The sequence below is a fragment of the Podarcis liolepis genome, assembly GCF_965112155.1.
Source record: "Podarcis liolepis genome assembly, chromosome: 1".
Classification (NCBI taxonomy): Eukaryota; Metazoa; Chordata; class Lepidosauria; order Squamata; family Lacertidae; genus Podarcis; species Podarcis liolepis.
In genome coordinates this window covers 46,942,134-46,964,754 of record NC_139554.1, presented here as the reverse complement: position 1 = coordinate 46,964,754, position 22,621 = coordinate 46,942,134, and the positions used below count along the sequence as shown (strand labels likewise).

The window sequence follows — 22,621 nt, the reverse complement described above, 5'->3', positions numbered from 1 at the left end:
CACTTGCTTCCTGATTGTGTTCAGTTGGATGGGTTCTTGCCCTGTCTTCTCCAGTATTGCATCAGTCCATATCTCAAATAAACACACAGGCAAACATAGTGATGTTAAATTCTAAAGAATAATCTTTTGAAGAATATTCTCAATTAATGAGAATATTAGAGAATTTCCATTTAAAATAGGAGAATATTCATTTTAATGCATTGGAAATGATATTAGTTAATATACATGTTTATTTATGGGTAAACTTGTTCAGATGGCAAACAAAAACTACAGATACTTTTATTTAATGGGGCAATGCGGGGAATTCATATTCTTTGATAAATAAAAATATAGAAATGTCAACTGTTTAAATCAAGGCCACTTCACATGCTGTTACACATAATTGTATAGGTACTTTAAGTGTATAAAGCATTAAAGCTACTTTATGTAAAAAACAAAACAAAACACTGTATGACCAAGGGTATAGAATTGCTAAGAATAAGGTCACACCAGAATATAAAAAAGGCCATTACATATACAGTGGTACCTCGGGTTAAGTACTTAATTCATTCTGGAGGTCCGTACTTAACCTGAAACTGTTCTTAACCTGAAGCACCACTTTAGCTAATGGGGCCTCCTGCTGCTGCTGTGCCGCCAGAGCACAATTTCTATTCTCATCCTGAAACAAAGTTCTTAACCTGAAGCACTATTTCTGGGTTAGCGGAGTCTGTAACCTGAAGTGTATGTAACCTGAGGTACCACTGTAGTTGAAATACATACGAATTCAAATGCTCATGAAATTAAATGAATAGCATTTTTAAAACTAAAATTAAAAATTAAAAATTCTGTAGCTCACATTTCAGAACTGCCAATGATGAGTGACACAATGCCCAGTAATGTAACTCATTTTTCATTACTTACACTGGCAATATCACAGCTTGACTTATTATTTACTAGGTTTTTTTAATGTGGGTTTTAAAACTGGTTCTTACATTTGAATTTACAGTTTGTGGAGAATATTCTCTGATATTCTCTGGATAATTTTCTAGCAGAGAATATTCTCAAGAATATTCTCATTCTCAAGAATATTCTCACCTCACATCACTAGGCACACACCAGCTATAGCGCTAATAACAAATTCAATTCCTTCAGCAGTTCCTGCAATGACAGTGTCCTGGTTTGGTGGAGGAGGGCCACTGTCAATGCTCCCACAATAACCTTCATCTACACATGAATGGCACATTCTAGCATTCCCCTTAATATACATCATGCTCTTGCCACAAGGAGTCCTATCTCTCAATGCTCCAATATCAGGTTTAGACAGTCAGGAGGGGCCCAGCCAGAAACACAATGACAATATTGGTAGTTGTTGCATATTCCCCTATAATGGCACTTTGTGACATTACAATCATATTTCAAGAGGGACCGCCCTCTTGCACTCGACATTATTACACATCATGTTCTTGCAACAAGGAGTCCCATCTCTCACTGCTCCAATATCAGGTATACCCTTCCACTGTGGTAGTCTGTTCCCCAGCAGTTCTCATTGCCAATAAGTGTATTAACTATGGTGCCACATTCTGCATGATATGGTCCATTATTTCATGCACATCTGTTTGGCACATTCAATGCATTGTTCAATTCTGTGATTTAGTCTGGACTTTCTTCTTTTTTAATATCTTGCTCATGCTTTCTTTCTCTCAATCTGACAAACATTTCTCTCAAGTGCTTCCTGAAATAAATACCCAGAACAACAAGAACACAAAAAACAAATATAATTACTCCTATAATTGCTGCTGTGCTGGAATTAGGGCTAAAAATATTCTGTGGTGGAGGGGGTCCACTATCAATGCTGCCACCATAGCCTTCACTGAGACAATCTGGAGGAGCCCAGCCATAATCACAATGACAATGTTTGTAAGTGTTGCATATACCCCTATAGTGGCACTTTTTGAAATGACAATCATAGTTCAAGAGGGATACACTCTTGCACTGCCTATTAATGCAAATCATATCAGTGCCACAAGGAGTCCCATCTCTCACTGCTCCAATATCGAGTATTTGTATCCCACTGTGGTAGTCAGTACCCCAGCATTGTCTATCTCCAGATTGTGTTTGAATTATAGTGTTATGCTCCTCTAAAGAAGGTAATTCGTCAATATTATCACATTGGATTCGACCACACAGGAGATTCGTAGCATTACATTTCTTATAAATTCCATGTCTAAGGCCACAGTTGCCAAAGCGATCCCCTCGACCATTCAGTTCATTGAAGCAAGCCTTTGAAGCAGCTGTTGCTTTCTTGCCAAAGATAATTTTGCACTGCTCACTGTGAGTTGTGCAATTTCCATGATAGCAGTATACACCATCACTACACGGGGTGCCATCTTGTACATGAACATCTTTAGGACACCACTCTGAAGTCCCGTTGCAATACTCGGGGAGATCACAACTGCTGACCTCTTGTCTGCAGACATAATGAGCTGGAAGATACTGACACTCAGCACAACACCGTCCAAAAGCACAAGTGGCACCTGGGCGCAGCATGCAGTTAGACTGGCAACATGGATCCAACTTGCATTGATCTGGTGAACCACAGTCACATTGCTCTCCATCTTCCATTACTTTGTTACCACAGTGTTTGAGTTTATACATTTTATCAGGCTCTGGTGGGATTAACAAACATGGAGTGTTCCTTAGCTCAAAATAATTCTGATAACTGCAGTTGCTAAACTTATCAGTGTTTGCCTGAGCTGCAGCCATAATGCAGGCATGTCGTTCACAAGTACAGTATTTTGAATCATGTTGCATGCCAAGATTATGTCCTAATTCATGAGTAAATGTATTAGAAAAATCAGACAAACTAAAACCAACATATGATTCAACACCACATGCCCGGTCAGTCCAACAGATTGTTCCTAAATATGATAATCCTCGCGTACGTCCAAAGCCCTTATATACAAATAAATGAGCAGCATCATTCTCTAGATGTTTATTTAGGGTGTTTGTTCTCCAGTCATTGAAATTGGAAAGCAGGGTGTAAATGTCGTTATCAATCACAATGAGGTTCTTTTCTGACCAAATCTCCAATCCAACAAGAGTCACAACGACACCAAGTGGCTCATATAATGAATTAGCAACATGAATGACATCTAGAACTCGCATAGCAGCAACAGTTTCATTTCTATCAATTCTCACATATCTTTCGTAATCCACAACAATTGCAACCTCTGCGTAACGGGTGTGTGTCCACCAACCTCCTTCTGGAGCACCCCTAGCCACTATATTCTCTGTTTTTTGGATCATGGTCTCTTGATGCCTTTGCTCTTCTTCTGTTAACCCACATGTCATACGTGCAGCACCCTCTATTTCTTCCAACCTATACATCACATGTTGAGAAGTAGATCTCTGCACAGGCTGAATTTCATAGGTGTTATTTTCTAAATGCAGCAGACCGCTGAGGCCCCCTGAACAAGTGCTGAGGGTGACCCATGAGGAAGGCTTGTCTTGTACAAAGCCACGGTAGAAGCAGTCATCTCTGATGAAAGGATAGTCCACCTGAAGGTCTCCCTCCTTACTGTAAGTGAAGACAGGGAGGTGTTTAGGGACAAAGCCCCTGTTCTGCATGAGATGCACTACATGGCCTTTCCCCTCAATCTGCAGTAGGTAGGTGACATCATGATGTTCTTGTCCATACCTAGGGACTAGTTTTCTTGGGATGGTCACCTCGTAAGAGGCATACATAAAGCCTTGTGGTGGTTTCTGACCTGCAGTCTCACACAAAACATTCAACAAGATCAGCACCAGTTGCCATGTGTGGTAGTTAGTCATTTTCTATGACTGGGAAAGCAACCTCCAGAGCATCCTGCTTTGGCTTCTTATCCCAGCCCCAAAAGCTTCCCACAGTTGAGAACAGACCAGAAAGATGAGAAGGTGGTTGTTTATGAGACCATCAAAGAAAGGGATGGTTCTGTCCATAGCAACAGTCATTGCAGTTACCTTTAGAATGTAGGTGGAGCTTGGAGAATCAGAGAAGGAATAGAATGGAGAATGGGGAAGCACATGGTGGAAAGGGAAAGACGTTGCAGAGATGGCTGGGTTAAAGGGACACAGGAAGAAATGGGTGCTCACTCTTTTCAAGTGGGCAGCAGTTGCAGCCCCTCACTCTCTGCTGCCATCCTGGCTGTCAACTCATGCATGTTTGTCAACTGTTTTGGGAATTCCCCCAGCCAGCATGTTCTCAGGGTGGAACTTCTCTTCTTAACCCCAGCTTCAAAGGGGCCAATCAGAGGCCCCACCAGTTGGGCAGTGCCTTGCTGGCTAGCCAAACATTGGCTTCTGCCATGCCTGCACCAGGCAGCAACACCTTAAAAGAGCTCTCTGCACTTGCCTGCAGATGAACTGGACCATCTTGAGGTTTTGCCTTCCCCACAGCAAAACATCACAACTTTTAGTGATTAAAGCACTGGGTGGAATCCAAGTCTTCAGGTTTTGGGTAAAGTGGTGTATCACCCTGTCCTGACCCAGGAACATATTCCGGGTTACCCATTAGACAGATCTCAGTGGATGTATCTGTCCAGAAGCCAAGAATGAGACTGATGGGCCATAGAGCTTTCAGCGGTGACCCTAGATCAGCAACTTGGTGAGGCCATAATCTTTGGCACTACCCTGAAAATGTTCCAGCACCTCTGGCAGAAGGCTTCCCAGAGTGGCTGGGGCAACCTACTCCAAACGGGCAGGGTACAAATAATAAATTATTATTTATTATTATTATTTATTATAAGGCTGGAATGGATATACACCCAATGCCTGAGCCAAAATTCCACCTATACCTGTGATCAATAAAGTTGTGGCCATTTTTAATCCAAACCACTGTCTGTGCACGTTTGGTCTATTACATCTCAATTTGGTCACATGCTGGGAGGGGAGGCATTGCGACTGGGCCTGCAAATTAAGTGCAATGGGAAGTTGAGAAGCAAAGGACCAAGAAATGGAAGAGAGTCCAATAAACTGACAGTAGAAACATAGGCATGTAGGGCATGCAGGATTTGGGGTATGCACATAGCATGTATTTGATGGGGACCTCCATTTTCACTATTTACTAACATTCTGAAAGTAGATGGGAATATGCAGATATAACCCTTATGTCAGTAACTAGGAATTATTTTCCTATTGTATTTAGAACTAGGTCAAACCCTCATTCCGTAAAATCTAGAATCCCACAAAAGATGTTTGAATAGCAGTTCTTCCATCTCCACTCCAAATGACCATATTTATTCAGCTTAGCAAACCACATTAACAAGAGACTGGTAAAATAGACAAAACCATAAAGTTATCCCAAAGTTCAAAACTGCCCACCTCCTCCCAAGGTTTCAGTGTAATCCTTTGACTTTGTTTGTTCATGGTTGATTCAAGGATGCAGTCATGATGTGGGGTCCTTTGTAATTTGCAAGAAGATGCATAAACTTGATAGTGTTGTAATATAATATCTCCAGTATGTTAATCTGGGTGCATTGCAAATACTTTAGGCAATCAGTGACGGGTGCAGATTTGTATTCCAACCAGCAAGCAGCAGCAAATCATTCCTGTAGCAACTTCTGGTCTTTGCACCATCAGCCAACTGTAAATGCAGGTGAGATCCCAGATGTCGATGTGACTCAAACACGTTCCTTCTTGGTAGAGATTTCAGCCAGGAAGAAAGTGCCCACTTATAGTGATCTTGGCTGATAGTACTTACAGCACAGGTCTTTACTGCAGGAGTTAGCAGATCTCCAAGCTCTCAGCACATCAATAGTACATCTAACAGCAAGCAACAAATCTTCATTTCACAAAGGAAGACCATTTTAATCTTCAGCAGAATTTAACCCTTACACTGCCAGGGGCACTTGTGCTTAGAGTGAAATGAGCTCTTTTAAAACTTATTGAGGGTTACTGGAGAGGAGGCAAAAGTGTCCCAAGCACTCATTTGTTGCTGAACATATATCAACAGTTAAAGTTAAGCATATGTTACAGCTCCACCAAACATGCAAATCAGCCTCCTTCACAGGGATGCATCTTGGGTTTCTTACAATAAGAGTGCGGTACCAGACTTAACCATTTGGCAGCATCTGTTTCTCTGTACACACAGGCGTAGGCTCTATCAGGAAGATGTGGGTTGCAAGGCACAGTAGTGGAAGTAATAACTATTGAAGTAATAACAAATTTAGGTTGCTATAGCTAATATTTGACAACTGGATTTATCAGTTTAGTGCTTTCAAATGTTTATTTGTCTGTTATTTATATAAACATGTCTCTGAACAACAAACGCTACAGATAAAATCACGGAAATCTTTTTAACCGTGCAGTCACCAGATCAAACAGGATAAACAATAAAAGACAGTGAGGAGGAGATACCATTGCCCAGAAATAGCCACAGCAGTGTGTGACCCAAGTAATATCTCACAATCAAAAAAACACCCGTAAAAAATTCACTAAACAGATCTTTGCAAACTGCCTGGAGTGTATAACAATTATACACTGTGAAGTTTCTCATACCGCCACCTTTGCCATATGCCTTGCCTATACTGCAGTGCTCCAACATTATTCCTCCTCAACAGTGGGAAGCAACAGCATCCACACAGAGGAGACACTCTCATCTCCATAGGCAGGTAAGCTTTGTGTTGGTTGAAGCCAGGCACTCCACTCTATAAATATTGCCATTGCTAGCCTTACAGGAGCAACCCTCAAGGGCAGGAGGGAGTAGCAGGGAGATGTGAGGGAGGGAGAAATGGGGGTGGGTGGGTAAATTAAGCCTGTTAGGATGCCAGCCATGAGGGTTGCCTGTTGAACTAAATAGCAGGGGAAGGTTGGTCATATGGGTTGCTGAGAGAAGGTGGGTCAACAGGACTCTTTGGTACATGCATGACTATTGGTTCATGCAGTACTTCTCCTGGTTTGCTTAAGTGTACCTGAATTCAGGGCGAGCCTCCACCCTTTGCTACCCACCTGTCAAAATGGCCCACATGGGGGAGCTCAACATCTGACCCACTGATTATCATCACCTGTTCCCAACACAAGCAGTTCTACAAATAAGGCCTCTTCCTCCAGCCCCTGAGTTTCCTGGCATCCATGATTGGGGCGCAGGAGTGAGAGAGGCAAATGGTCGCTGATGTGTCAGATCGTTAAGTACTTATGGAATTCCCTGTTGTATTTGCAGTCTGCGTTTGAGATCTTGGAACTCTCTTTTCCTCCTGACTCAATCTTTTCTCTTCTTTTTTTGCAAGGCATAAAAAAGATGAGGTCATTTTCTTCCTGGTGCAGCTCAAAATTCCATATTCTGCTTCCCAACCCCATGCTCTATGGCAAGAATGGGGAACCTCCAGTTGTTGCTGGACTACAAATCCCAAAATCTTTAACTGGGGGTTGATCATCCAACACTATCTGGAGGGTGTCTCGTTCCCCATCACTGCCATATGGAGTAAGCCACTGGAGCAGGAATGCTGTCAGTTTGTGTTTGTGGCTGCCTTTATTGCATGGTCTGTCTCCTCCCTTTCACTGCTCATCTTTCCCTACAATGTGTGTGGCTGAAGGATTAGCACCTCCCGTCAGAACCACATCTTGATCCCTTATTCCATTGTCCCAGAGGGCTGTGTGAGCGACTAAAATACCTGCCTGTAAGACTTACAGCAGTTGGGTCATTGCTGGCTCCAGCGTTGATAGATCGGGGGATGCTATAGCATCATCTTATGTGTGTTATGATGCACAACGTGTATTGGGAAGAGGCATTCGCATAGCAGCAGTGCTTATGAAGGTTTCTGTGGGGAAATAATGATATTGGGAAATGTGGCTTTTGCTCAGTGTGCAGTTATCCATTCCAGAAAACAGATGTTTCCCTCGGTATTTAGTGGAACAACATTTCAGAGGATTAGATAGCCTTGATAAAAAGCAGGTTTCTTACCTGTGGATGAGTCCAAGATTTTCATAAACTGATTTGCTAAGGAGAGTAACTCCACAATAGTGAAATAATAATACTCAAAAGCTTTCAGACTCAAAGTTACATTTTTGTAAAATACTGCCTATTATTTTCTTTGTATATTTTTTATACAATGTGCATTGTTGACTTCCATGATTTATTGTGGGTTTTACTCCTGTTTAGATTCAGTTTGAAGGAATCTTGAACTCAGTCTTTTAAATTAGTTTCTCAGTCCATTTCCCTTAAACCAACACCAACAGAAGGAAAAGGATAGATACAATTCCTATAAAAATTCCTACTTTGTAGCCAATCCTGCGTGGTGGAGGGGGGCCACTGTCAATACTGCCACCATAGCCTTCATTGAGACAATCTGGAGGAGCCCAGCCATAATCACAATGACAATGTTTGTAAGTGTTGCATCTTCCCCGATTATGGCATTTTGTCACATTACAATCATATTTCAAGAGGGACACACTCTTGCACTCCCCATTAATACACATCATCCTCTTGCCACAAGGAGTCCCATCTCTCACTGCTCCAATATCAGGAATCTCCATTCCAATGTGGTAGTCCGTACCCCAGCATTTCCTATTGCCAATGGGTATTTGAAATATTGTGCTGTGTTTTTTCAAAGAAGGCAACTTAGTAATGTTATCACACTGAATTCGACCACACAAGCTATTGGTAGCATTACATTTCTTATAAGTGCCATGTCTAAGGCCACAGTTGCCAAAGCGATCACCTCGGGCATTCATCTCTTTGAAGCAAACCTCTGAAGCAGCTGTTGCTTTCTTGCCAAATATCATTCTGCACTGTCTGTCATGGGTTGTGCAATTCCCATGGTAACAGTATGCACCATCCCCGCATGGGGCACCATCTTGTACATACACATCTTCAGGACACCATTCTGAAGTCCCATTGCAGTATTCAGGAAGATCACAGCGGCCAACATTCTGTCTGCAAACAGAATGAACTGGACGATACTGACACTTAGCACAGCAAAGTCCAAAAGCACAAGTAGCAGCAGAACGCAGCATACAATTAGATCGGCAACATGGATCTGACTTACATTCACGTTTTGAACCACAGTCACATTGTTCTCCATTTTCCACTACTTTGTTGCCACAAGATGTGATTTTCTGCATTCTATAAGGGTCTGGTGGAATTAACAAGCAATGAGAGTTCCTTATTTTGTAATAATCTTTATAACTGCAATTACTAAATTTATCAGCGTTAGCTTGATCTGCAGCCATAATGCAGGCATGTCGATCACAAGTACAGTATCTTCCATCATGTTGCATGCCAAGATTATGTCCTAATTCATGGGCAAATGTGTTAGAAATATGGAACAAACTGGAAGTCATATAGGATTCAACACCAGCTGCCCAAAGGGTACTACAAACTGTGCCTATGTATGCTAATCCAAGTGTACTTCCAAAACTCTTATATACAAATAAGTGAGCAGCATCATTCTTTATATGTTTAACTAGTGAGGCTGTTCTCCAACGTGAGAAACTCCTAAGTGTGTCATTTATACTGTTAGTAACTTGAATGAGGTTCCTTTCTGACCATATCTCCAGTGCAGATATAGACAATTCAACAGAAAATGGCTCATATAGTGCATTGGCAGTGTGGAGGACATCCAGAACTTGCATAACAATACGACTTTCATTTCTGCCAAACTTGACATATCGTTCATGTTCTACCACAATTGCAACCTCCACATACCTAGTGTGTCCCCACCAGCCTTCACCAGCAGCACTGTGGGTCAATATATTCCTTGTGGTTTGCATCATGGCCAGCTGATGGCTTTGCTCTTCTTCTGTTAACCCACACCTCATGCGGATAGCCCCATCCTTTTCTTCCAACCTATACACCACGTGTTGAGAAGCAGAAGATACCTCAACAGGTTCAATTTCATAGGTGTTATTTTCAAAGTGCAGCACACCCCTGAGCCACCCTGAACAAGTGCTGAGGGTAACCCAAGAGGAAGGCTTGCCTTGTACAAAGCCATGGTAGAAGCAGTCATCTTTGATGAAAGGATAGTCCATCTGGGGGTCCCCCTCCTTACTGTAAGTGATGACAGGGAGTTGTTTAGGGACAATACCCCTCTTTTGCTTCAGCTGCACCACATGACCCTGCCCCTCAATCTGCAGCAGGTAGGTGACATCACTGGGTTCTTGTTGTCCATAACCATAGGTCAGTTTTCTAGGAGTGGTCACTTCATAAGAGGCATACCTATAACCCTTCGGTGGTGTCTGACCTGCAGCCTCAACCAGGGCATTCCGTAGTATCAGTATTAACAAGCTGGCAGAATTGCTGATCATTTCCACCAAGAGACAAAAATTTCTGCTAAATTACTCTACTCCAGCTTCTTATACAGGGCAAGGAAGCCCTCTGTAGCTGCAGGTGGGCCTGTAGCAAGGCTGGAAGAAGACTGCATGTGGGATAAAGAAGGAGGATGATTCTGACCATAGCAACAGTGAGTAGAATCACTTTTTGGAATGTGGGCGGAGTTTGAAGTATCCATGATGGAACAGAATGGGAAAATAACAACAGAGGGTGTCTAGCAATGGTGGGAAATACTTTCTGGCTGGGAGACCACATTGGCCTGCCAATGGGGAGATATCAAATTTGACAGGTGAGTAGGGCTGCCCACCCATCAGTCACCTGGCATTATAGTGACATCGGGGGATGCTGCTGTGCTTTGAAGCCCTGAGTTGAAGGACTTTAAAGTGTGTGGCTGTTTGAAAGCCCTTTGCAAGCAGCCTCATGTTGCTGCATTAAACCTCTGGAATTTGGATGTTTAAAGCAGAAGTGCAAGGCTGTTTGCTAAGGGCTTTGAAACAGCCCCATGCTGCTCTTTGAACCTCTGGTTTTCCAAAGTTCAAACAGCAGTGCAGAGGTGTTTGAATGTCTGGTTATTATGTACATTAACCACTAAATTTACATTATCCCTGACATATACACAAAAAAGGCACGAAAAGAATGGCAAGTAAATGACAAATTTCTTACAGGCAGGGGGAAATGCCAAATAAGTCTCTTTAGGAAATACGTAGGTTTGAGTATCCTTTACTCTGCAATATTATTGTGTAAATACTTTTGTGAATTACAAGTTGGTTTACAAGAGATGATTTAAATATTTATGTTTATACTGCAATAACAAAAACAAATTGACAGATTTCTAAAATACATTGGGTGAAATTTTGGTACATTATTGTACCCCAAAGCAACCATTCATGTTTTGCGAGATAGACACATGATGGGGCTGAGACTCACAGAGCTTTCATCCAAAATTTTCTAGAGAGAACTCTGTGAGATCCCTTCCTTTGTTTGCCTTGGCAGGAAGCTGTAGCACTATATACGTCCTTGCTGCCTAGGCATCTCTCTTTCTTCATTATGCCTCCAAGTTGAACACACATGCATGTCTGAGCTCTGCAGCTGACACACCATTTTGAAAATATTATTATTATTGTTGTTGTTGTTGTTGTTGTTGTTGTTGTTATTACACTGCCCATCTGACTAGTTTCCCCAGCCACTCTGGGTAGCTTTCAGCAAAATATAAAAACACCATAAAACATCAAACACTAAAAGCTTTCCTATAGAGGGCTGCCTTCAGATGTCTTTTAAAAGTCAGATAGCTGTTTATCTGTTTGACATCTGATTGGAGGGCATGGCATAGGGTGGGCGCCACTACCAAGAAGACCCTCTGACTGGGTTCCTATAGCTTCACTTCTTGCAGTGAGGGAACTGCCAGAAGGTCCTTGGAACTGGACCTATGTGTCCAAGCTGAACGTTGGGGGTGGAAATGCTCCTTCAGATGTACAGGGCTAAGGCCGTTTAGGGCTTTGAAGGTCAGCACCAACACTTTGATTTGTGATTGGAAACGTACTGGGAGCCAATGTAGACCGTTTAGGACTGGTGTTATGTGGTCCCGGCAGCTATTCCCAGTCACCAGTCTAGCTGACACATTATGGATTAGTTGTAGTTTCTGAGTCGGCTTCAATGATAGCCCCACATAGAGCACCACAGGAGCCAACTCCTAGGGGCTGATGTCCCTAACCCCCCCCCCCCCAGTAAAATATTTGAGCGGGCTGGGACCCACCAAAGTTGATGGACATTGCCATTCAATTGATGTGTGGATGTGTGCCGCATCATGTGATAAATTATGTGGGGCGTAGCTTACCTGCCCCCCCCCAAATATTTTATTCAATTTGGCACCCCTGTAGAGCATATTGCAGTAATACAAGCGGGAGATAATCAGAGCATGCACCACTGCGCTGGTCCAGGGGGGAGGTTACCGTGGGGTGAGGTCCAGGACCTGAGTCAAGGGTCAGCAGACAATCCTCCACGGGAACTCTGGGGAAACAGGACTGGATGCTGGCCGAAACAGCTCTTCAACGACGTTGCTCCCGCAACCTGGGACCGGGCTGACTGGCCTTTATCTTCTCTGAGGCCAGGGGCGGTCCCGGCCCCCAGGTGACACGCCTCTCCTGGCCTTAAGGCGAGCACTCCTCCTGTGAGAAACCACTTCCCTCCGCCTCTCTGCCCTGAGCCTCTGCAGCTCAGGAGAAGCCGGTGGGTTACTGAACCCAGGGGGAGACTCACTTTCCCCTGACAAGGCTGGGAGAGGCGCACCTGTAGGCAATGCGTCCTCAATCGCCTCCGGAGCCAGCTCAGCCGGCCCTGGAGGCGGGGACTCCTGTGCAGGCTGGGATTCCTCTGGTTCAGCCTCTGAATCAGATTCCCAGGCCATCACAACCACTCTGGCAAGGCAGAGTTACTTTTGTAAGTTAGATAATACAGTGGCACCTTGGTTTTTGAGCATCTCGGAAGCCGAACGTTTTGGTTTTTGAACGCCAAAAATCTGGAAGTAATTGCTTCCATTTTTGAATGCGCCTCAGAAGTAGAACAGCTTCTACTGTGTGTTTTTCAATTTTTCCAATTGAACTTGCAGCCAGCCCTTTGTGCCTCGGTTTTCAAACGTTTCGGAAGTTGAACGGTCTTCCGGAATGGATTATGTTTGAGAACCAAGGTACCACTGTAGTTATAAATCTGCCTTCATTTTGCTGCTGTAACTGCTTCAAGACCTAGATTATGTAAGTAAATATTACTTTTACTTCTTCACAAAACAGTGTGTGTGTGTGATTGTTACTTTAAAGGGGGTGAAAAGAGGTAATACTAGGGAAGGTCCAGACTGCCTTAAAACATCCCAGATCATTGTTTCTAGAAGGTTAAATTGACCTTATCTTACCAAATTTAAAGCTGCAAAGGTGGTGGTGTTCTGCTGACCTCACTCAAGGAAGGATAAATACAGTAATATCTCCTGTCATAGTGCCTAAATCCATTCCTACAGAAAATTAAAGCTTTCTTCCTGATTTTGGAAAGACTTTTGGCATTATCAGCGCTATGCTCTAACCAACTAAGCTATTCAGCATTGCACCTTCCTTGTGCCATCTGACAGAGCTTTTACTAGAAGTGTGGAGCCTTTTATAGTTCAGCCTGAAGGAGGTGGCAAGAACTGACAGCAACTCACTGAATTGTTTGCAAAGCATTTTGATGATAAAATTGTTTGCATCTACCAAGATATCGACTCTGCTGTTACAGCATATGAACCTCAAGGGGTGTGCAGAGCACTGTCTAGTCCTGTTGTGTTGGATGAGTTTCAGTTAGTAAGGCTTGAGGAAGTGGACAAGTTGCTTGGATTGGTTAAAATAACCACTTGCACTCTGAGGCCTCGCCCCTCTTGGCTGATAAAAACTAACAGGAAGGGGACAACTGAATACCCCTTTTGGACTTTTGTGTGGAAATGATTTAGTATTGAAGATTGGGAAAACACTGCCCGGCATACTAAGGAACAGCTGAATATGATCCTGCAATACAGCTGGATACCATCCTGGAGTGAATACTCTGAATAATCTTTATATTCATAATTGACAGATGGCGAATCAAAAGTCCTTTTTATTTATTTCTCTTTTCTCTCTATTTTTTATGATCTTTATATCTGTTATTTCTTTTCTGTCCACTTCACTCTTGCTTGTTTTGTTTTGTGACATCTTCTCTAGGTTAATGAGGGTTTGCACAGGAAGGTGACAGATGAATGGTGAAGGACCCTGTGTGAGAGGCAGGGAAGAGAAGATCTCCCAGAGTGGGAGGCTGGGAGAAGAAAGGGAAGCCCCCAGGTGAGAGCTGGGAAGGTCCACCCTTTTTGTGTGAGACAAGGGTAAAGATCTACCTCTTGTAGAGGGCTTTTTATTCCTCCCTTCTCTTCTCTTTTCTTTTTTATTTAGTTTATATTTTATTGTATTGTATGCCGAAAGGTTTCAATAAAAAAGATAGAGAAAAAAGACTGAGGCACTGTTAGTATGTGGTTCCCTAGACCAGATGGATGGGAGATCGCCTGCTCTTGGTGGGATTATACTCCCTCTGAAGGTGCAGGTACGTATCTTGGGGGTACCTCTGGATCCTTTGCTGTCACTTGAGGCTCAGGTGACCTTGGTGGCATGAAGTGCCTTCCATCAGTTTCAGCTGGTGGCCCAGCTATGCCCTTATCTGGACAGGTATAGCCTCACTTCTGTAGTCTATGCCTTGGTAACCTCTATGTTAGTTTAATATAATGAAATGCTTAAATATTCAAATATATATCTACATAACAGAATCTGTTGATTCCTCTGTATCTGGCAAGTTGTCCATTGCTCTTTTCTGTGATTTGCTCCAGAATCCAAACTTATTAATTGTGCTGATGGACTCTTCCACTTAAATGTGAAAACTTCTATCTCAGTCTTTTCCGGAAATAAATACCTAGGCCAACACCAACAACAGTAGCAGAAATGACTAATCCAAGTACATCTGCAGTTCCTGCTCTGCTGGCACTACGATTCCAAATGTACCCTCGTGGAGCAGGCCCACTGTCAATGCTGCCACCGAGACCTTTGTTTAGACAGTCAGGAGGGGCCCAGCCAGAAACACAATGACAATGTTGGTAGTTGTTGCATATTCCCCTATAATGGCACTTTGTGACATTACATTCATTCCTCAAGAGGGATATACTCTTGCACTCCCCATTAATACACATCATGTTCTTGCCACAAGGGGTGCCACCTCTCACTGCCCCAGTATCCACTATCTCCAGTCCACTGTGATAGTCTGTACTACAACACATCTTGTTTCTAATTTTCGTTTGAATTATGCTGCTGTGTTCCTTCAAAGAGGGTAATACACCAACATTTTCACAATGGATTCAGCCACACAGAATATTCTTAGCACTCCATTTCTTATAATTTCCATGTCTAAGGCCACAGTTGCCAAAACGATCATTGTAACTGCAATTGCTAAACTTATCAGAGTTTGTGTGAAATGCAGCCATAATGCATTCAGGCCGATCACATTTACAGTATTTTCCATCATGTTGCATAACAGGATTATGTCCTAATTCATGAGTAAATATGACAGAAAATTCGAACAAACTAAAACCCATATATGATTCAACACCAATTGCCATATATTGATTGCAAATCGTTCCTAGGAAAGCTTTTCCAGGTGTAAAGTCAAAATTCTTATTTATGAATAAATAAGAAGCATCATTTTGTATATGCCTAGTGAGTGATTCTCTTTTCCAGAGATTAAAATTCTCTAGTGTAATATCCATATCATTAACAACTTTTATGGGGTTCCTTGCTGACCATATATCCAGTGCAGCTATAGACAACTCAACAGCAAGTGGCTCATATAGTGAGTTTGAAGTGTGGATGACATCCAAAACTTCCATAGTAACATGATTTTCATTTCTGTTAAACTTGGCATATAGTTGATGCTCTATCACAATTGAAAGCTTCACAAACCGGGTGTGTGCCCACCAGACTCCTGCAGCAGCACTTGGGGCTGCTGAATTCTTTGTATTTTGGATCAAGGCCAATTGATGACTCTGCTCTTCCTTTGTTAGCCCACACCTCATGTTAAAAGCATTCTCCTTTTCTTCCAACCTATACACCACGTGTTGAGAAGCAGCAGCAGGCACCTGGATAGGTTCAACTTCATAGGTGTCATTTTCTAAGTGCAACAGACCCCTCAGGCCCCCTGAACAAGTGCTGAGGGTGACCCAGGAGGAAGGCTTGTCTTGTACAAAGCCACAGCAGAAGCAGTCATCTCTGATGAAAGGATAGTCCGTCTGGAGGTCTCCCTCCTTACTGTAAGTGAAGACAGGGAGGTGTTTAGCAGTGAAGCCCCTCTTCTGCCTCAGATGCACAACATGGACCTTCCCCTCCGTCTACAGCAGGTATGTGACATCATGGGGTTCTGGGGGTCAGTTTCCTTGGGATGACCACTTCATAAGAAGCATATCTAAATCCATGTGGAGGTTTCTGACCTGCATTCTCACTCAAAACATTCCATGAGATCAGCAGCAGCAGCCAGGGAAGTTCATTAGTCATTTTGCCTGACGGGTGAATGAATTCACTAGAGCACTCCACTCTTGCATGTCATTCAACACAGGGAAGCTTCTTTTGAACCTCAAGCAAGTTGGGAAGCAAGAGAATTATGTCCGTAGCAACCGTCAGTATATTCACCTTTGGAATTTGGACAGAGCTTGGTTGAGCACCGAACTTAGTACAGTGGTACCTCAGGTTAAGTACTTAATTCGTTCCGGAGGTCCGTACTTAACCTGAAACTGTTCTTAACCTGAAGCACCACTTTAGCTAATGGGGCCTCCTGCTGCTGCCGCGCTGCCGGAGCACAATTTCTGTTCTCATCCTGAAGCAAAGTTCTTAACCTGAAGCACTATTTCTGGGTTAGCGAAGTCTGTAACCTGAAGCGTATGTAACCTGAAGCGTATGTAACCTGAGGTCCCACTGTAGAGAAAATGGATGGAAGAGAGGTTTAGCTGAACAGGCACTTACAGAACATAATAAAAACCCTGCTGGATAAGGCCAAAGGTCCATCTGATGCAACATATTGTTTCTTCAGTGGCCAAGCAGATGCCACTAGGAAGCCCACAATCAGGATCTGTATGTTTATCCCACTTGTGATAGGAAGTGCTATTGAGCCACATGCTGCCTCTAATAATTGAGGCATGCCAGCCATTTTGGCAAGTAGCCTTTGATGCCTTCTCCTTCATGGATTTTGTCTAACTCTGTTTTAAAGTCACACGAGTTGATGGCCATCATTGTACCTTGTGGGAGCAAATTATGCTTCAGGTTACAGAGTCTGCTAACCCAGAAATAGTACCTCGGGTTAAGAACTTTACTTCAGGATGAGAACAGAAATCATGCAGCGGCTGCACACCGGCAACGGGAGGCCCCATTAGCTAAAGTGGTACCTCAGGTTAAGAACAGTTTCAGGTTAAGAACGGACCTCCGGAACAAATTAAGTTCTTAACTCAAGGTACCTCTGTACTGGCAGTAAAATACGCCTCAAGTAGGGGGAAAGGTGTAGGGTCCACCACAGAGGAGGCTGGTAAAAAGGAAGCTGAAAAGCAAATTCAAGACAGTAAAATCACTCCAAAATGTGTCTGAACACCTTTGGAGGTAACATGAACTTGCAATAATTTAACCTGAGTCATTATAAAACAAAGTAGCAGCCTATAGATGGATGGCTATTGTGCTTTAAAAACTGTTAGGGAGGAGAAGTGTGTGTTTTGTGAGGAGGTAAGTTCTGGTTACAGAAAGCTGATTTCATAGACTTATTTTTAATGGTTTAATTTTTTTTCTAGGGAACTTCACCAGAAGCAAAGAAATGTGCTTGTTAGAATTTACAATGAAGAGACAGATAGTTGAAGCTCACAAGAGCTTAACATTCCTTTCAAAACAAGTAGCAGAAGTTGTAGAATTGATAAATTCCCACTGTCCATGTGCAAAGTTTAGACTTCAAATGTTTTTCAGGCGAAAAAGCAGGAGGTCGTTGTGTTAATCCTGCCTCCTGCACTTATGGGCTCAATTTCCTACGGTTTCACAGAAGCATCCATACTTTTGTCTGAGAAATGTTGGATGGGTAGGAGAGCAGCTTGGCCACCTACTCCAATCTTTGGACCAGAGAGGAGAAGGAAGACAAGGTAAGTTGATAACACTGCTTCCTTTTCCTTGGCCTGTTCCCCCTGCAGGCTGCTCCATCCCCACCCTCCTCATCCTCTTCTAATTGGCCTGGAAGGGAAAGAAGATCTGGAATGCAGTGAAATGGTGGGCCTACTATTGGTGGAAAGGGATGGAACTCAGCCACAGGAGACACATACTTGCCTGACTGGCTCCCATCCTCCTTCCTTCTCATACAGGCAACTAGGGGAAACAGCTGGCAGGCAGGCAGATGATTTCCAGAGAAAGTCACTCAGTTGCCTTGGTAAATATGGACATATTTAAATATTTAATATTTAAAGGTTTTCCTCCTTCAGTGGTGGGACCCCCTGGGTGCTTTAAAAATCCACACACTTCCTTAAGAATGGGTTCTTATTTGGGAACTAGAATTCTGCTCAGTGTTTAACACACATACACCCAATTAAAAAACCTGTGGCCCTCTAGATGTTGTTGGAAATGGTTCCCATAATCCCTGAACATGGTCAGTGCTGACTGGGGCTAATAGGGGTTGTTATCCAACAATACTTAGACTATCACAGCTTCTAAATCCATGAGGTAGAGGCAGTGCTATTTTTTCTAGAAAAAGAGGTGCCAGAACTCACTATGAATGTCTCTTTCATTCTCTAAGAATGGCAATGGCACCCACCTGACAGGTGCCAGAACTAAGTTTTGGTGAGTTGCAGATGGAAAAAAAGCCCTGGGTAGAGGGAATACTTTCTGGAAGACAGAGGATGTAGTGAGGCTCAACATATAACGTAATTCTCCCCTGTTGAGAAAACCAAGATTTTCACAACCTAGAGTGCCTAGGAGGAAAATTTAATGAAAATGTTTTTTAAAATAATCAAAAACTTAGCAAATTGAATGTATATCTACATAGTACAATCTATTGTTTGTTCTGTATCTGGCACACTGCCAATTGTTCATTTCTGTGATCCATTTGAGAATTTCTTCTTTTTTGTGCTTGACAAACTCTTCTACTTAAATGTAAGAACTTCAGTCTCAGTCCGTTCCTGAAATAAATATCCAGACCAACAACAACAATAGTAGCAGAACAACAAATCCAATTACTTCTGTTAATCCTGCACTGCGATTGCTACGATCCAGAATGTTACCTCGTGGTGGAGGCCCACTATCAATGCTGCCACCAAAGCCTTTAAAGAGGCAGTTTGGAGGGGCCCAGCCATAATCACAATGACAATGTTTATGAGTATTGCATATACCCCTATAGTGGCACTTTGTGAAATTACAATCATAGTTCAAGAGGGATACACTCTTGCACTGCCTATTAATGCATATCATGTCAGTGCCACAAGGAGTCCCATCTCTCACTGCTCCAATATCAGGTATCTCCATTCCACTGTGGTAGTCTGTACTCCAGCATTTCCTATTGCCAATGGGTGTATTAACTAGGGTGCTGTGTTCCTCCAAAGAAGGTAGTTTATAAACATTTTCACACTGGATTTTTCCACATAGGATGTTCTTAGCACTGCATTTCTTATAGGTTCCATCTCTAAGGCCACAGTTGCCAAAGCGATCCCCTCGACCATTCAGTTCATTGAAGCAAGCCTTTGAAGCAGCTGTTGCTTTCTTGCCAAAGATCATTTTGCACTGCTCACTGTGAGTTCTGCAATTTCCATGATAGCAGTATACACCATCACTACACGGGGTGCCATCTTGTACATGAACATCTTTAGGACACCACTCTGAAGTCCCATTGCAGTACTCAGGAAGATCACAGCTGCTAACCTCTTGTCTGCAGACATAATGAGCTGGAAGATACTGACACTCAGCACAACACCGTCCAAAAGCACAAGTGGCACCTGGGCGCAGCATGCAGTTAGACTGGCAACATGGATCCAACTTGCATTGATCTGGTGAACCACAGTCACATTGCTCTCCATCTTCCACTACTTTGTTGCCACAGTGTTTGAGTTTATACATTTTATCAGGCTCTGGTGGGATTAACAAACATGGAGTGTTCCTTAGCTCAAAATAATTCTGATAACTGCAGTTGCTAAACTTATCAGTGTTTGCCTGAGCTGCAGCCATAATGCAGGCATGTCGTTCACAAGTACAGTATTTTGAATCATGTTGCATGCCAAGATTATGTCCTAATTCATGAGTAAATGTATTAGAAAAATCAGACAAACTATAACCAACATATGATTCAACACCACATGCCCGGTCTGTCCAACAGATTGTTCCTAAATATGATAATCCTCGTGTACGTCCAAAGCCCTTATATACAAATAAATGAGCAGCATCATTCTCTAGATGTTTATTTAGGGTGTTTGTTCTCCAGTCATTGAAATTGGAAAGCAGGGTGTAAATGTCGTTATCAATCACAATGAGGTTCTTTTCTGACCAAATCTCCAATCCAACAAGTGTCACAACGACACCAAGTGGCTCATATAATGAATTAGCAACATGAATGACATCTAGAACTCGCATAGCAGCAACAGTTTCATTTCTATCAATTCTCACATATCTTTCGTAATCCACAACAATTGCAACCTCTGCGTAACGGGTGTGTGTCCACCAACCACCTTCTGGAGCACCCCTAGCCACTATATTCTCTGTTTTTTGGATCATGGTCTCTTGATGCCTTTGCTCTTCTTCTGTTAACCCACATGTCATACGTGCAGCACCCTCTATTTCTTCCAACCTATACATCACATGTTGAGAAGTAGCAGATCTCTGCACAGGCTGAATTTCATAGCTGTCATTTTCTAAATGCAGCAGACCCCTGAGGCCCCCTGAACAAGTGCTGAGGGTGACCCATGAGGAAGGCTTGTCTTGTACAAAGCCACGGTAGAAGCAGTCATCTCTGATGAAAGGATAGTCCACCTGGAGGTCTCCCTCCTTACTGTAAGTGAAGACAGGGAGGTGTTTAGGGACAAAGCCCCTGTTCTGCTTGAGATGCACTACATGGCCTTTCCCCTCAATCTGCAGTAGGTAGGTGACATCATGATGTTCTTGTCCATACCTAGGGACTAGTTTTCTTGGGATGGTCACCTCGTAAGAGGCATACATAAAGCCTTGTGGTGGTTTCTGACCTGTAGTCTCACACAAAACATTCCATGAGATCAGCACCAGTTGCCATGTGTGGCGGTTAGTCATTTTCCCTGAGAGGTGAAAGAATTCACTAGAGCGCTGTACTAATGCCTGTCATTCATGACAATCCCTTTTGGTCTGGAATGGTGGTGGAAATAAAGCTGCATGCTAACTAGAGCAGGAGGATGATTCTGACCATAGCAACACTCCGTAGATTTACCTTTAGAATGTGGGTGGAGCTTAGTTGATTGATGGAATAGAATGGAGAAGGAAGATGGAGGGTGGGAATGCATGAAAGCGTAATTACAGAGCATCAGAACTTAAAAAGCCCTGCTATGTCAGGTGAAAGGCCAATCTAGTTCAGCATCTTCTTCCCAAAGTGGCCAAACTGGGAAGCCTACTGTTAAGACTTAGGTGCTTTCCCTTTTTCTGATTCCTATCAACTGGTATTGAGAAACATTGGATTTCCACTGGATTTTACAAAATCATAGAATTGGTAGGGACCCTTAGGATCATGTAGCCCAGACATGTCCAATGTGTCAATCGCGGGATGGATTTTGGTCGAGCATGACCAAGGCCTCGTCACCTCTGCCCACCGCCCTCTCCCAGCAGCTGCCCTGTACTTAGCTAGGTTTGCTCACCACCGCCGCAGCAAGAGCTCTGGCTGGCGCAGGTGCTGCCTCCGCCTCCTTGTGGCCGCCTCAAGCGCCCTGCTCTGGCTGCTGGCTTTTCCGACACCCAGTCAGCTAGCCGGCCCCAGAAACATGTGAGGTGCCTGCCTCTGCCCCCCGCAAGCCACAGTCCCGGGGCAAGGAGGTGGGGTCGACAATGAGGCACACATGCTCCGCAAGGGCTGCAGTGCTGCAGAGTGAGCCAAGGGAAGTGCAGCGCACAAGAGAGACAATGACACCCCTCCTACTGGTTCCTGTGGAAAGAAAATGCCAGGTCCCACGCCCCTCCAGTCTCCATCTTAGTTCTGCGTGGGTGCTGAACTTTCCCCACCTTTCCAGCTCCAGCCTAGCTGTGTTTACATGAATGTAAGCCACCACCCCCTCTTCCCACGGAGCTCTTCGTCTGGAAAAGGGGAAGTTTAACATTTTGGGGCGTGTTGGCTTCCCACGTGCACCAAGGGCCCTGGGAGGGGCCTGGTGTGGGGGTAATAATTTGTTATTATTTTTATCACCATCATAATTTATTATTTATACCCCGCCCATCTGGCTGGGTTTCCCCAGTCAAATATAATATGTTTAAGTTGAAGAATGACAATGGGAGAGTGTGGTAGATCATTTCCAGTTTTTGATACTGGATAGCAGATCACAGTTGGACATGCGTGATCTAGCTCAACCCCAGGAATATGCAGCTGTCCCATATGGGGATCGAACTTGCAGCCTTGGCGTTATCAGTACCACGCTTTAACCAATTGAGCTATTCATGCTGGATTAAAGTATTATATGTTTCACCTGCATATAGAGTTAAAGTGAACAAGATTATGTCTGCTCTCTTTCCACTGGCCTGAGGAAACAGAAAAGGATGTCCACTTTCACCTTTACTCTTTAATATATTGTGACAAAAGCCA

General features: G+C 43.3%; 5 protein-coding genes across 5 annotated transcripts in view; all 5 read right to left on the bottom strand.

The window, feature by feature from the left end:
- LOC310686102 (uncharacterized protein) overlaps positions 1-22,621 on the bottom strand; it is a gene marked incomplete at its 5' end in the record, with an annotated part of 75,584 nt that overhangs the window by 4,760 nt on the left and 48,203 nt on the right. The window lies entirely within an intron of this gene.
- Positions 1,343-3,968, bottom strand: LOC310708733 (disintegrin and metalloproteinase domain-containing protein 20-like). Its single transcript, XM_083507463.1, has one exon. It carries the CDS (start codon positions 3,808-3,810, stop codon positions 1,630-1,632), a length of 2,181 nt encoding a protein of 726 aa, XP_083363589.1. The 5' UTR covers positions 3,811-3,968; the 3' UTR covers positions 1,343-1,629.
- LOC310708788 (disintegrin and metalloproteinase domain-containing protein 20-like) lies at positions 8,071-11,385 on the bottom strand. Its single transcript, XM_083507603.1, has one exon. It carries the CDS (start codon positions 10,255-10,257, stop codon positions 8,173-8,175), a length of 2,085 nt encoding a protein of 694 aa, XP_083363729.1. The 5' UTR covers positions 10,258-11,385; the 3' UTR covers positions 8,071-8,172.
- LOC310711015 (disintegrin and metalloproteinase domain-containing protein 20-like) lies at positions 15,171-17,073 on the bottom strand (the record flags this gene model as incomplete). Its single annotated transcript, XM_083512441.1, is given in 3 exon segments — positions 15,171-16,196; positions 16,200-16,221; positions 16,223-17,073. Coding segments are annotated over 3 exon segments (1,185 nt in total). The 5' UTR covers positions 16,360-17,073.
- Positions 17,260-22,492, bottom strand: LOC310708750 (disintegrin and metalloproteinase domain-containing protein 20-like). Its single transcript, XM_083507521.1, has one exon. The coding sequence runs from the start codon at positions 21,109-21,111 to the stop codon at positions 18,991-18,993; it is 2,121 nt and encodes a 706-aa protein (XP_083363647.1). The 5' UTR covers positions 21,112-22,492; the 3' UTR covers positions 17,260-18,990.

What these genes read in the sequence shown, in the direction of transcription:
- LOC310708733 (XM_083507463.1), bottom strand. Translation starts at nt 3,810, where the DNA reads ATGACTAACTACCACACATGGCAACTGGTGCTGATCTTGTTGAATGTT.
- LOC310708788 (XM_083507603.1), bottom strand. Translation starts at nt 10,257, where the DNA reads ATGATCAGCAATTCTGCCAGCTTGTTAATACTGATACTACGGAATGCC.
- LOC310708750 (XM_083507521.1), bottom strand. Translation starts at nt 21,111, where the DNA reads ATGACTAACCGCCACACATGGCAACTGGTGCTGATCTCATGGAATGTT.